Source organism: Rhipicephalus microplus, unplaced genomic scaffold (assembly GCF_043290135.1).
Source record: "Rhipicephalus microplus isolate Deutch F79 unplaced genomic scaffold, USDA_Rmic scaffold_16, whole genome shotgun sequence".
Taxonomy (NCBI): domain Eukaryota; kingdom Metazoa; phylum Arthropoda; class Arachnida; order Ixodida; family Ixodidae; genus Rhipicephalus; species Rhipicephalus microplus.
Genome location: NW_027464589.1, coordinates 12263429 through 12277969, shown reverse-complemented (window position 1 = coordinate 12277969; position 14541 = coordinate 12263429). Strand labels below are relative to the sequence as shown.

Below are 14541 nucleotides of genomic sequence, written 5' to 3'. Positions count from 1 at the left end.
GACAGGGATGCTGGATTTTCCGGGCAGCGGTTCCTGAGCCATGACAGGAGACGGGGGAAGAAAGCGACGACCCGAACGAAGCTCCAGCAGAACGTGACGTCAGGGAGGACTTGAGGATCGAAGCAGCCTCCACCACTCGGTAAGACAGTAGCGGTGTTCGGGTCGCGACGGCATTTGTTAGGCCGAATCGCCTGATCAACGCTTCGAACGAACACGACGTCTTTCGCGATGATTATTATATGCAGATGAAAAAGATGAAGGTCAAACGCTGTGAATATTGTGCTTACAATACTAGTAAGATTATCGTTTATTGTGTCAACGCTAACGTAAGTTACCTCGTCTGGTGCCTCGAGTCTAATCTGAAGCAAAACTCCGAACTCCTCTGCTTTTGCTCTCACCACTAGTTCATCAACTGCCTTCTTGCGTATAAGTTTTACAGCGAAAGCTGTCATGAAATCAAAACTTGCATAACGCGTGGCGCTGCCGCCGGTGTTCGTAACCTCTACAGCGAGATAACAAAAAAAAGCCTAGTACCATGGACACAGCGGGGCTCGAACCAGGGTCCACTACGTGCCAGCTTAGTATTCTACCAATGGGCCACGCCTGGGCTCTGGACTCGTTCTCATATTTTGCCTTAGGCTGGCTAGATATCTGGAAACAAATCGCATCATTATGAGAAGCGTTTTAGAGCAGCAAAAAAACAGTCACAGCTTTGGCGCAAAGGGGAAGCAATAAACGTGATAAGAACAAATTCGAAGGACACGAGCAGAATGGTGAGCAGATCGAAACTTGCCCCACGTTTCTCACACACAAATTACCCACCAAACGTACGGCCCTCTAAACAGAAGAACGCGAATAAGGGTCTCAGTTGATACTTCACTGTGGCTAAAAAGCGCGCTCTTTTCTCAAACACAGGCTGAGCAACGATTGTAGTGACCTTCGTGTGCACCGTAACTACAACCGAATTGTTCCAGTCAAGCCCAACGCCAGCCAAGGCGTATGATCCTCTCGACCGGGAGATAAGGGCACTTGATAGATTCTCCACTCCCCTGCTCTCCGCGGGCAAAAGACGCGGGAGGGATGAAAGCCACCACGCGCTCAGTGCGCCATCTGGTTGATAATGCTGAAAATACAATATTTCCCCCATTCCCCCGAGATGCCCACCAACAGCGGTAAGTGGTAGATATAAGTAGCTTGCCGTTATAACATTTAATGAGGTATCCCTCAGTGGCGCTGTATCTGCATATAGACCAACAATCTTAACAAACGTTCAGTACAAAATTTATATGAAGATATTGGCTTAAAAACTGCACACCATAATACGAGACATAGTTGAGCCTCATCAAATCTGTGGCATAAAAGGCTGTTCTATTGTCACATATATCCCAAAAGTGCACTGCTTTCTTGAGCGTTGTGACTATTTAGATGAACGCGTTGCTAGCTTACAAGCAGACCTGGAAAAAGCTTTTGTTTGTTTTGATCATGAAACTGTTTGCCATTTAAATCACGGTAATTTTGGTTTAGTTATTTTGTTACGGAGTGGCCTTGGCATACCGGAACTGCACAACAAGGTTGATTGTAAATAAAAGTCTGTGAGCTTCTATTACCGTGCAGCGTTCGGTTCACCAGTGTTGCCCCCTGAGCCTTTTCGTATTTTGCATTTACATAGAAACACTGTGTATGAAAATATTCAACGACAATAGTATCTTTGCTTTCTAGTTACAAGCAGTTGAAGTTAGGCTAATGGCATATGCAGATGACATCACCATTTTCCCCAGAGATTGTGCCAGTATTACGCAGGCCGCTGAAATTGTGTGTCAGTTTAGCCACGCTACGGGGAGCAGTGTAAACAGGGCCAAGTGCCTCAGGCTTTTGCATGGATCATTGGCAGCGAAGCCAGATCATTTCGCCAACATGCCTTGGGCAACAATCCCGGGCAAATACATAGGCGTTACGCCTAATTGATTGTTATAGGGGCAGTGCTGATTACTGCAAAGGGCAGGCGAAAGACTTATAAGAAAAAGCGGCGAAATGGAAAGGTGCTGCCTTATCGATCTTCGCCAGAGCCACCGTTTGCCACGTCTTTTTTTATTAGCAAGCTATGATATGCGCTGAAGGTGCTGCACTGCTCACGGACAAATGTGCAGAAATTTTACACAATACTCGGCACATTTGTCTGGGCGTCTGAGTTGAAGCGGTGCAGCCGTACCAACTTGTTTCGGCCAGTAAAGGAAGGGGGGCTGACTTTGGGGCACCTCTTTTTACGTAAGTTGGTTTATCAGTTTTTGTTCTTTAGAGCGCCACGAAAGATCCATTCTTACGCACACACATACAATTAGGACTGCGCCGACTGCTTCCGGAGTTGGCCGTGTCAACAGACTATATGGTGGAAGGAGTTGAGGGTTTTTTTCAAGGAAATAGTGTCCAGTGTAAGATTGTTATGTGCGCTACTTTTTCGAGAATATCTCTCTAGTGTCAAACGTAAAGAACTTTCTTTTGATTTAAGTGATATTGTATTTCCTGTGCAGTTTCACAGGTCATTGTACAGTGGAGGCTCAGGTAGGAATGTCCTAAATGTAGTAAAAAAATACATCTGCAACTTAGTGCCAAAAGTTTCTTCTTTGTATTGTATTCGGGCACTCTGCGAGTAAAATCATTTATGAAAAGAAAATAATTTTTTCGCCGTGAGGAACACGTTGTTTATTTGCAAATTACCGTAAACTATTGATCGTGCATTTCCGCATTGTTGGGAGGGGGTCTACTTTTCGGATGTCGTGCACCAAGCCATAAAAAAGTATTTACCTCTAGACCCGTACGAAATTAGGTTACTAAATGTTGTCAATTAAAATGGGGGTACCTTATGACGCCATCATGCTGCTGGGGCTCCACTCCAAGTGGAGATCATGAATGGCAGGCCACCGTTTAGACAAAAAAGCACGGCCTGTGAGAATGTATTTGCGCGAAAGTGTCGATTGGTTCCTAGATATTCGCCAAGCTGCACCAGAACCACCAGATCGGCTTTCAAGGGTAAAGCCGCTTGTGATATTACCCGAATTTTAACCCGGTGATACCAGCGCAACGCTGGTTGAATTAACAGTCACCACGTGTGCAATCTACGTTGTGTGCTTTTACTATGTCGCTGACGTAATATGCTGATTGTCAAAATCAGGTGATAAAAAAACTCCTTGGTGGCTCAGTGGTCAAAGCCTTGCATTCACTATGCAAAGGTTTCACGCTCGATTCCGCGTGCCGGACTCTTTTTCTCTGCCACATCCCCTCTGGCACATACCCACTCTAGAGCGGGTATGTGCCACAGGGGATGGCAGATGGGAGATCGCGGTACTTGGAGTGTTCACTTGATGGACGCATGGACGGACGGACAGAAAGATTAGCAGACGGACGTATGGATGGATGGGCGCTCGAACTAACGAACTGACGTATGGACGAACTCATAAATGGACGCACGGACAGACGGACAGACGCATGAATGGATGCACCGATGGTCGCGCGAATCGACGGAATCACCGGCGGGTTGACGGACGCTTCACCCCACTGTCAGCATTCCCTCCGTGGATATGCTGTGCTTCTTTCTTTCTTCAGTTCTCATATATATAGATACGTATATATATATATATATATATATATATATATATATATATATATATATATATATATATATATATATATATATATATATATATATATATATATATATATATATATATATATATATATACGGTGCATGACAGCGACGCCCACGCCGATGCCGGCAGCGAAATCCAGCCGAGAGTGTCCATATGATTGCTATCGCAGCAAAAGCTAAGTGTCACACAATGTGAATAGCATAATGAGTGGGTTTTCCAATGCTCCAACCCAATACAAAAGCTTGTTTTCAATCACCCCTTAACTGTGCGACGCATACCGACCTCAGGCTTACTTCCTCATCGTTGTCAGCCTCTGCATAAACAATATGAACAAAATTCCTTGCAAGTATTTATTGGATACAGCGCTTCTCAGAATAATGACTTAAATAGCAGAGTGAATGCTGGTCGACTGCCCAGAAATTATATTATTTATGCTGTAAGGGGTATCCAGCAAGGGTGCTTGCAGCAATTAACCAATGAGTGTTTAGAAAAGGCCTTGAAAGGCCGCTCTCTAGCTTTCGCTGTGACTGTGCGGCACATTCCGGACAGGCCTGGCTTTTTTTGTCTTTGCTTTTTTTTTAAACGAGGTGACTACGAACTCTTATCATTCTATGGTCTTCCTAACTTCCCAACTACTTTTACATCTTGTACAACGCCAGCGTTTGCACACAAAGTGAAGTCTATTTCATTTCACGTTTCGCCATTAAAACTTCGCCACATCCAATTACGGTTAGCCCGTTTTCTGAAAAGGGCATTCAAGATCCGCAAATTATTAAGTTTTTCGAACTGTACTATAACTCCCCTCTGGCATTTCTAGAGCCGATGGCCTTTATCCCAACTGCATGATATCCGGCTTGGTTTTTGCCCACTTTAGCAACAAAGAGGCAGTGGCACGAAACTTCGCGGCCGAGATAGCCTGCGGGGTCGATTCCCAAGAACACTCGTACATTATCTGCAAAGTATCAACAGCGAATATAGCTGGAAAAAGTACTTCAATAGAATTTCGAAGTTTGCGTAAACCCTCGACTCTATCGTGCTAATGACATCATTGAAGGGGACCCTGAGGTGACACCCTACTTCCCCCACTTCACCGTGTTGCAGTGAACAAAACAAGTTATGATGAGGCCATAGCCGCCATTTTCGGCCACGTTTCTTCCCGCAGTCCTAACTTTTTGGTGGCTGGTTGCGAGTGTGTGGCCGTGGTGCACGCTTAGAAACAATTCTGTTTGGCGACACTGCAGTACTATTTCCTATTCAAAAGTAATTCATGATGCGGATTGTGCGGAAGTGTGTTATGGTTCTGTGTGGTGACCTGGTCAAGATCTGCACACGCTAGGTGGTGACAGTTGCACCCAGCTCTTGGAGCTGTCTTAAACTGAAACTGAAACTGATCGATAAAGAGGCGCCTGTAGGTTATTATCTGTCGAGTGCTGCAGCAAACGATGTGTCATGACTAACAGGCCCCCAGCAACACATTGCAGCAGAAAAACACGAAGTCAAAGTTTTTGCGCCAGTACCCCTTTAATGTCAACCATCAGAATAATGTATTGTGACTTTACTTTATTAATGGCTTACTTTACGTCTTCATAAAAGCGTCAAACCAAATGATTGTCGTGGCTTGATGTAGGCGCGTAGGCCTGTACCACCTTCGTCTTGTTCATTTTGTCACTTAAAGGAATGGTGCCAACAAATTTGTCGCATGCATGTTCTTTGCTGTTAGCGTTTCCTTCAGCTTCAGGAAGCATGATGCACACACCAAGACTCATGTAATTTTCCTAAATAATTTAATACTGCTCTACTTATGTGGACTACTTTCGGTTTTAGTTTCGCGGTGCTTAATTGGGCAATGACGTTGATGCATAGGTGGCTTGGTCACATGAGCACACATGGCTGTGATGTACATGGTTTCGTTTGCTCTCATACACATGTGCCACACCAAGCGCCAACAAAAAAAAACGTGCTGGCAGTCGAGATGGCCAGCTACGGTATCATCGAGGCAGTTACAAGGCAAAATGCAGCAAGAAGAAAACAAAGCGTTAATATTTACAACGTATGTACAGAACGTGGACGACGAAGCCACCTGACGTTCGATGTACCGGTCTTTTATAGCCGCCGAGATTGTGATGGAGGACGGGACAGTCCCGCTGTTAGACGCACGCAGCATCTCTGAACTACACGTCGACTGTCTTTACGAAAGCGTTCAGAGTCCTTGATGAACACAGTGTGTCTACAAAAGACGCCAGCACACTTGTAACAGCAGGCATGCTGGTTCTTTCTTTGTTCACAAAATGCGTTTCGGAGATAGCGGAGGTCACTCACGTCCCTAAAAATCTGGTGTGACTTCACGAAAACTGCTGTTGCTTCTCCTATTCTGTAACTTCAGGGTTGCTGCGCAAGCGATTTGCCAACATAGCGAGAGTGGGCGTTCAGCTGCACTTTTAGAAGTGAAATAAAATACATTGTACGCGTTTGTTTTGTCCGATTATTTGTGTGGAGAGTCCTTGCATACAGAGGAAACCCGCAACAAGCATGAGATAGCCTTGAAATTTGTTGTCACCACCCCTTTATTTATAGTACCTACCACCTTCACGTTGATGCTATAGTATTCCTCTTTGTTTCCAGCGATACTCCTGTGTATAAAAAACCCTAATCCTAGTTTTTTCTGTCATCTAATCTACGGTATAGCATAGGACGTGTCTGTTCTTCAGCAATTCATAAGCCTCCCGTGTTTTCTTAACTTTGCTGAGCCCTATTACATCTCCTTGAACACCCTTTTGTTCCTAGGACACCTAGACTAACCTCACTAGATAGCGTTGTAGCGTTAAAGGTAGCCAAGTTCAGATTCCACTGGCCGCCTGGCTGCACCGAGGTATTTTTTTAACACCCTCTGCTGCGTGGAATATCTGACTGCTACCTTGGATAGTTGCTTCACTGCCGCTGGAGATTGAGGGTCAAGGGTTATTTGCTGTAGTCATAGGAGGTAGTAGTGAAACGCTGCACCAGTGTGGTCAATCCTGTTCTGATGAGAAAGTGCTTTATTGGCAGGTGGTTGCCAGTGAGGTCACACCTCAGACCTCTTCTTTTCTTTAAAAATTTCCACCATTCCTCGCTTTGCGTAGATATATGATTGGGAATGGTCCGGCATATGCATTCTAACCAAATTTTGTCATTTCATGCAAGGCTACCATGTTATCACTAAATAGGGGATTCTGTTGCACTTTCTTTGCTCTGTAGAATGCCAACTGACCGCTTATTAGCTCTCAACGTCTCCTGACACGTACACTCTTTAAAAAATGGAGTGACATTCTCTCCATTCAGGGAGAAGAGGCTATGTTCACAATGCTCGTCTTTAAAGGAGAAACGTTGCTCCTTTTTCACAGAGAAACATGCTTCTCCCAATGAGAATCAAGATGGCTGACCCCAGGTTAGCGAAGCGAGTAGGTTAGCGAATGCGCCGATTCTCGACTGATGAGAATACGGCACTGACAACTGCAAAAAACGGCATCGCTGAGCTTGATATTGAACGAAATGATTATAAAAACAAGCAGACGAACCCGTGGCGCTAAAAACATCGGAAAGAAAACGACGGAGCAAGCAGGTTTCGTTCGGTCAGCGAAATAACATTCACTCCGAAAGACACGGATACTGCAGAGTCCTCACCTGAAGAGTGCATGCTAGGCTCGCTGCATTTATTTCTTCACATAGTGTAGCGACGTTATTCAAGCGTTAATGGGACCGTAGGCTACGAGATGTGCCCCCAAATCGTAGACTAGATCGCTGCGAAACCATTCCAACTCAGCAGAGCAGGTTCGTTAGATAAATGTTGAACGTTATATAAGCAGCTGGAGGTGTGAGAGCATCACAGTCGTGAAGGGGGCCGTAGCTGGTGCCATCTTGAGAGAATTAACGATAGAAAAATAAAAGTTGTCAGCGATAACGTACGTTGACATAACTACCCACACGGCTCTCTAGAAGATAGTTGACGAGCCGCAAGTAGGCCCATTTATAGATTACTCACTGACACGACACCTATAAAATGCTGATGCAATGCATATAGCTACACATACATACAAGAACACAAAGCACACATACATACATAAAGAGTTAACTCAACAAACAAGAGTGCAATCATGAATTCTCCACAGCAGCACACGCTTAGACGTGTTTACTCACACCCCTCTACGAAAGCGCACAAGCTTATAGAGCAATGTATATCGACTGACCATAGTGACACAAGTGAGAAGTAAGGTTTTTTTGTACTTTTCGTGGCCGTACCACAACATGCGCACACGTAAATATGTTGTATCTGATTTTTAGAAATCAGAAGTTTATCAATAGCTGCACGACGATGAACGTATAAATTATTAGAGCTTATCAGGTTTTCGCGAAAACGATGACCCCGTGCCACGCATAGAATGCCAACGGCATTCCGAAGAGTGCGCAATCTCTCGACCACTGCCAGAGAATTTTTTTTTCTTGAAGCCTAGGAGAAGGCAAACGCTTGCAGCGCGCTTGCCATTTCGGAGGTCACGTCTTTTTTTTTTATTCTTCCACTTGTTACTCGTAGAGGGCGCAAGCATGCAGGCCAGACTTGGTCTCCGTCTTGGTAGATGTTCCGTTGTCACGTCGACTTTCTTTAGTTGTTTCTTGTTAACGTTTGCTTGTATTCCTTTTACGTGCTTACCACAAGTATGACCGTTAAGCATGGATACAGTACACCGCTAGCCCTTCGATGAAATGCGGTAAAGACTGTCTTAGTGCTGTGTACGTAAGTTACAATGCAGGTCGTGCGGGAGAAATAAGAGATGACCACGCACCCGACGGTGTTCTTTCGTGAGCGATGGCAGTGGCTGTTGACGTCGCGCCAGATCGATTACTTGAGTGGAGGAACTTGCGCAACAGTTCGCAAATTCACTGTAACAATATAGCATGCTGTGCTACACATACTTCTCTGCTCCAGACGCGTCTCGCGATTCGCCTCGGGTGTCAACTTGCAGTCATTGTGCGTGCCACAATTGTGTTGTTAGCGCTGTGGCTGTGGTGATTTTTTATACTCTTGATTTAGAATTCTGTTTTCACAAAAGTGAGTGAAAGTGTTAGTAATTACCCGCTGTGCACAGCTGTTACTAGATGTGCATATTGTGTCTAGTTTCTCACGGCAAAGGTGAATCATGTGGACGAGAAAGGCATACAGCACGCGTGCATGATTCCGTCCTACCTCTGAGTGTTCGCATGAGCAATTCAAAATGCATGCGATTGAGAATTTGATTTAACTTAGAGAAGCCATTGGTTTACTTTTCACGAAAGTGTAGTTATGATGACTTTTAAAACGTTTCTGATGGTTGTAACGCAGTCTGGCAAATAAACGCTCAGTGACACTTTGCAGTCTGTTTCTTTTTGTGATTTTACCTGTAGAGGTAGCATAGCCTCATTGGGTGTCGTTTGACAAGCCTGGGGGACGCAGGTTCGCCTTCTGGCCACGGCGGCCGTATTCGAATGGGGGGGGGGGGAAATGCGAAGAACACCAATATGTAGGTAGCAGCACTTATAACTATACCAATTGGATATGATCGTGCTTTCACGCATGCACTGAACATTGGTATCACGTTTCCTAGAGTGTTGAAAAATTAACTGTGATGCTTTTTTATGCGCCTCGTTAAATCTTCTTTATTCTTTATTCAAAAAAAACCTTACAGGCCCCAGAACAGGGCATTGGGTAAGGGGGGGGGGAGGAATCGGAATGAACAGTTTACAGGCAGAATCAGTGCAAAAACAACGAAAAAGTATATATATATATATATATATAAACGAGATCACATTTTAGGCTATACAAGGCGAGGTAAATTTGAGGGAATACAGCACTTGTTGATATGAACATGGCGACAGAGGGATACATTTAAAAATAAAAGACAAGGGGAATATAAATCACCGTTACGCAATGCACTCAGAATACAAAAACAGGGTCACATGGTGAACAGAGGGAGTAGCTGACGGCGAAATGTATCGGGATTAGATATGGAGGCTATGCAATCAGGGAGGTCATTCCAAAGACGAACGGCCCGAGGCAGTGGTGATGAATTGAATGCATTAGTAGACCCGTATATGCGCATGAAGCTGAACTGATTATGCAATCTGCGTGAAAAAGAGTGAGGTGTTTGAAGCTGAAGCCGCGTTCGTTTATTAGAGGTAATATATTTCTGGAACACACAGAGAAGAGCAATACTGCGACGGCTATCCAATGACGGCAGCTGAAGGTCTGATTTAATTTGCGTTATGTTTGACGTGATGTCGTAGTTTCGTGATATGAAGCGGGCACCTCTATTTTGAATCCTTTCTACCATAATAATCAAGTAGTTTTGATGAGGAGACCAAATTGCTGAGGCGAATTCTAATATTGGCAGAATAAAGGTAAGAAAGGCTAGTTTTCGAATATTAGTAGGGGAATTTCTCAAGTTGCGGCGTAGGTAGCCCAGTGAACGTGATGCTTTGGCACAGGTAGACTCGATATGTGAGGCCCATGAAAGATTCTCTGTGAGAAGAACACCTAGGTATTTGTAGGAAGAAGTGTGGGAAAGCATGGTATTGTTCAAGTAATAGGAGAATTCAGAGTTTACGTGTTTACGGGTGAAAGACATTACCTCGCATTTTGTTAAGTTCAGTTTCATAAGCCACTTGTCGCACCAGTTACAAATATGGTTGAGATCTGCTTGAATGGTTAAGTGGTCATTACTGGAGTTTATAGAACGGTATATTATAAAATCATCGGCAAATAGACGCATGCAAGAAGTAATCTCGGAGGGTAAGTCATTAATGTAGATTAAAAATAGTAAGGGCCCAAGGACGCTGCCTTGCGGTACGCCCGAACTAACAGAAGAAAAAGGGGACGCAAGATTGTTAACAACAGTGAACTGCTGTCGAAAAGAAATGAAGTTTCGAATCCAGGTTAATGTTAAAGAATCAAGCCGTAGAGCAGATAGCTTAGAGATTAGTCGGCAATGGGGCACACGATCAAAGGCTTTAGAAAAGTCAAGAAAGATACAGTCCGTTTGAAGGTTGCTGTTCATGTTTGAGTGTAAATCGGTGGTGAATTCAAACAGTTGTGTGTCACACGAAAATCCCTTTCTAAAACCATGCTGATTAGGAAAGAAAAAATTGTTCGTCTCGAGGTGATTGTACACGTGTGAACTGATTATGTGCTCAAGCATTTTGCAGCATATGCAAGTTAAAGATATGGGTCGATAGTTCTCAGGTGAGTGAACATCTCCAGTTTTGTGAATTGGTTTTATTTTTCCTATTAACCAGTCGTCCGGTAGCATGCCAGATGTTAGAGATTGGTCAAAAATTTGGCATAATATTTCGCTTGATATGGGGAGGGTGTTCTTTAGTATCTTGGAATTAATGTTGTCAATACCGGCTGATGTGGATAATTTTAGTTTGTTAATGAGTGATCCAATGCCTCCAACAGTGACAGTAATGGGTTCCATATAGGCGGCGTCAAGTTCAGGAAAAGTAGGCACATTGGAAGAATCTTCCTGAGTGAAAACAGATGAGAAGAACCTGTTGAAAACAGAGGGGCAATCGGCGATAGGAATAGGTATTTTGTCAGTTCCATGTAAAGTAATAGTGTTAGTATCTCTGACCGGAGATATAGTTCGCCAAAATTTTTTGGGATTAGACTGAAGCAGGGAAGGTAGGCCTTGCGAGTAATATTTATCTTTAGCTGAGGTTATTGCTGAGCAGTAGGTTTTCAAACAGTGTCTGTATGCCTGCCATGCCCCATCAGTGCGCAAGCGTTTAGCCCTGTTGTACAACCGTTTCTTCTTGTTTCGCAGTTTGCTAAGGGACTTGCTGAACCAGGGGCTTAATTTATCGTTGGTTATGGACACTAAGGGAACATTCTTATCGACTAGCGCTGTTAATTTATCTCTGTAGAGTACCCAGTTTTCATTTACGGATCGACAAATGAAAGTAGGTAGTAACTCTTTGAAAAAAAATTGTTCTAGTTCTGTGTTAATGGCAGCGTAATTTCCTCTATTGTAATCGCGAATTCGTTTTGTTGTTTTGCCAGATACGGGCTTCGGGATGCTTAAATTAAGTTGGAGGAGGTTATGGTCACTAAAACCGCTCACATTTGAAATTGAAAGTATTGTGTCAGGAGCGTTGGTGAATACCAAGTCCAGGATATTAGAAGCACGGGTGGGTTCTTTGACAACTTGGAACAGGTTGAAATCCAACGTTAGATTTATTAGTTCTAAAGACGCTTGACATGAGGATGACATGTGTTCCCAGTCGATAAGAGGAAAATTAAAGTCGCCAAGAAGATATACATGGTTAGATGGGCATGACTGAATGGCATGAGAGATGCTATCACGCAAGTCACCCAAAAAGGAATGATCAGAATCTGGTGCACGGTAACAAGCCCCAATTAATACCACACTAGATAACATAGACAAAGCTGCCCATACAATTTCGACGGAAGATTTCGAATCAATCCAATGCGAATGAAGCGTTTTCTTAATAGCAAGGAGTACGCCGCCACCGCGCCTATTTACGCGGTCGTTCCTATAAATTTTGTAAAGGTCGTTGTCAGGTAGTACTTCGTTATCTCTTATATCTGGATTCAACCATGTCTCCGTTAGTACTACTATATCTGAATCGCTATCATCAAGAAAAGAACAAAATGTGTCACGTTTGTGTAACAAGCTTCGGATGTTCGTGTACGCGACCGAGAGTGGAAAGGCTGCTTGGGGCACGAGATGCGGCGCGTGTGAGTTTAAGCTTACATCTAGCTATCTGGAAGATTGAGCAACTGTGTCATTAACGGCATCATACACATATACCTTCTTATCCAAGTGAAGCTTGTCAAGGACCAACTTGTACGGCTTGTCGAATGATCTGGCAAAAGCGACCAACTTTCTTCTGGCCACACGTGTTGATGGCGCAAAGTCTTCCCCAATCGAAAAAGTTGTTCCCTTAAGCTTACGAGCTGCAGACAAGATGCTCTGTTTGTCCCTGAATGAAGATAATTTTGCTATAATGGGCCGTTTTTTTCCAATGGAAAATTTGCCCAGGCGGTGTACACGTTCATACTGCACACTTGTAGTGGCAAGTTCGAGTTTTTCTGCGCAGAATTTGATGACCTTTTCTTCAGATGCTGCCCAATTTTCTTTTTCGTCATCCTCTAAACCGAAAAATATCACGTTGGAACGTCTTAATCTGTTTTCTGCATCGTCGCATCTGGAAGTTATTTGTTGTAGCTGAATTGAGATATCATGCAAGGCATTTTGAGAAGGAACTACTTCAGGGGAAGCTGGATCGATTGCACCGGTTTCAAGAGCAGTTACTTTCGCTATAAGATTCTGGATTTTTCCATTAGTAGTTGCTTGTTCCGCCTTAATACCCTGAAATTCAAGCAAAACAGACTTCAGTTCAGTACGCAGTTTCTCAATTACCCCCAAAGCCGATTCGAAGGCAACACCCTCTGCCTTACTCATCGGGCCGGGGTTCGATTCAACATCGCCCGCCAGCAAGAGCAGCAAGTGAACAAGGGAAGAAGAAATGCATAATGAACAATTCAAGATATGCTTTTTAACGCAAGACAACTCTAATGGGCACGACACCGCAATAAGGCAGTAATTGTTCGTTTTGTAACACATGGCATGGTTCAAGTAACTAACCTGGAAGAAGATCATTCGTGAGCAGCGCATGGCGGAAGCAGTGCCGTGCCCGATGGTGTTGGCGGCTGGCTCCAATTTATGCTTTGCTCCGCTTGCGTCACCGGTAAACATGCCCTATCCGGGTTGCCAGGCGTTGGAAGCGGATGCATCCAGACCCGGCGGGGATCCGAGCAGGACCGGACTAAGCGGTGGTGGCTCGTCGAAGTGCAGCGGGAAAAAGCCAGGCAGCCAAGAGTGTACGGTCCATAACAGTGTGGCCTGGAAGAAGATCATTCGTGAGCAGCGCATGGCGGAAGCAGTGCCGTGCGCTGAGTGCCATTGGTGCCATCGATGAGTGCCATTGGTGCCATGCGAAACTAAAAACGCGTATGCTTACCAAGCATGGATGAAGGAAAAACTAGAGAGAGGCCATGACGTCACAATTGTGAGTCTGCCACATAGATGGATGGATAGATATAATGGATAGATAAGGCTGTACCCTTTAGATCAGGCGGTGGCTAGCGCCACCAAGCCGTAATACTTAATGAACCAAAAACTAGATTTATTTTTTTTTTCTTAAAAAAGTGAGTTTGAGGATTCGTACTTTGCAGTAAAGGGTTTAATTTTCACTTGTTCCTTGACTTTAGCCACCAATCAGATGACATCCTTCTAGTTAAGTCTACCCGCTTAAAGTCTATTTTGCCCTCCCGGTCCCTAAACCCCAGTGCTTTGAAAAACTCTGCGCCATCATCCTGAACTACAGGTTGAAGCCCTTTACAGAACATTATCAAGTGTTCGGCAGTTTCTTCTTCCTCTCCACGCGCACTGCATACTGTATACCTCTTCGTATTTGGCTCGATATTTCTTGGTTCACAGTACTCCCGTCCTGGCCTCAAACAGTAGAGAACTACCTCGAGTATTATCATAGATCCTTTCCTTGGCAATTTCCTGCTTAAAAGTTCGATAGATCTCTAGAGCGGACTTCTTAATCATGCCCATTTTCAACATGCCAGTCTCCGTTTCCATCACTTTCTTCTTAACTGATAGTTCTCTTTGGTTTGACCACCTGCTGTTTTCTAAGTATTTACCAGTCAACTTCCTGGTTCGCTTCCTCCATTTTGTATCGACATTCTTCATGTACAAGTAGCTGAAAACCTTCCTAGCGCAACGCTCCTCCTTCATTTCTCTCAATCGCTTCTCAAATTTTATCTTGCTGCTAGCTTCCCTGCCCTCAAATGATG

The 14541-nt window shown here is 44.2% G+C and overlaps 1 protein-coding gene across 1 annotated transcript in view; it reads left to right on the top strand.

The window, feature by feature from the left end:
* The window catches only part of LOC142784973 (uncharacterized), a 32838-nt gene extending 29210 nt beyond the window's left edge, over positions 1-3628 (top strand). Inside the window, exon 3 of the mRNA XM_075883395.1 lies at positions 6-3628. Coding sequence (XP_075739510.1) covers positions 6-44 — 39 coding nt within the window. The 3' untranslated portion in view covers positions 45-3628. The remainder of the gene's footprint in view (positions 1-5) is intronic.
* The last annotated feature ends 10913 nt before the right edge of the window (positions 3629-14541 follow it).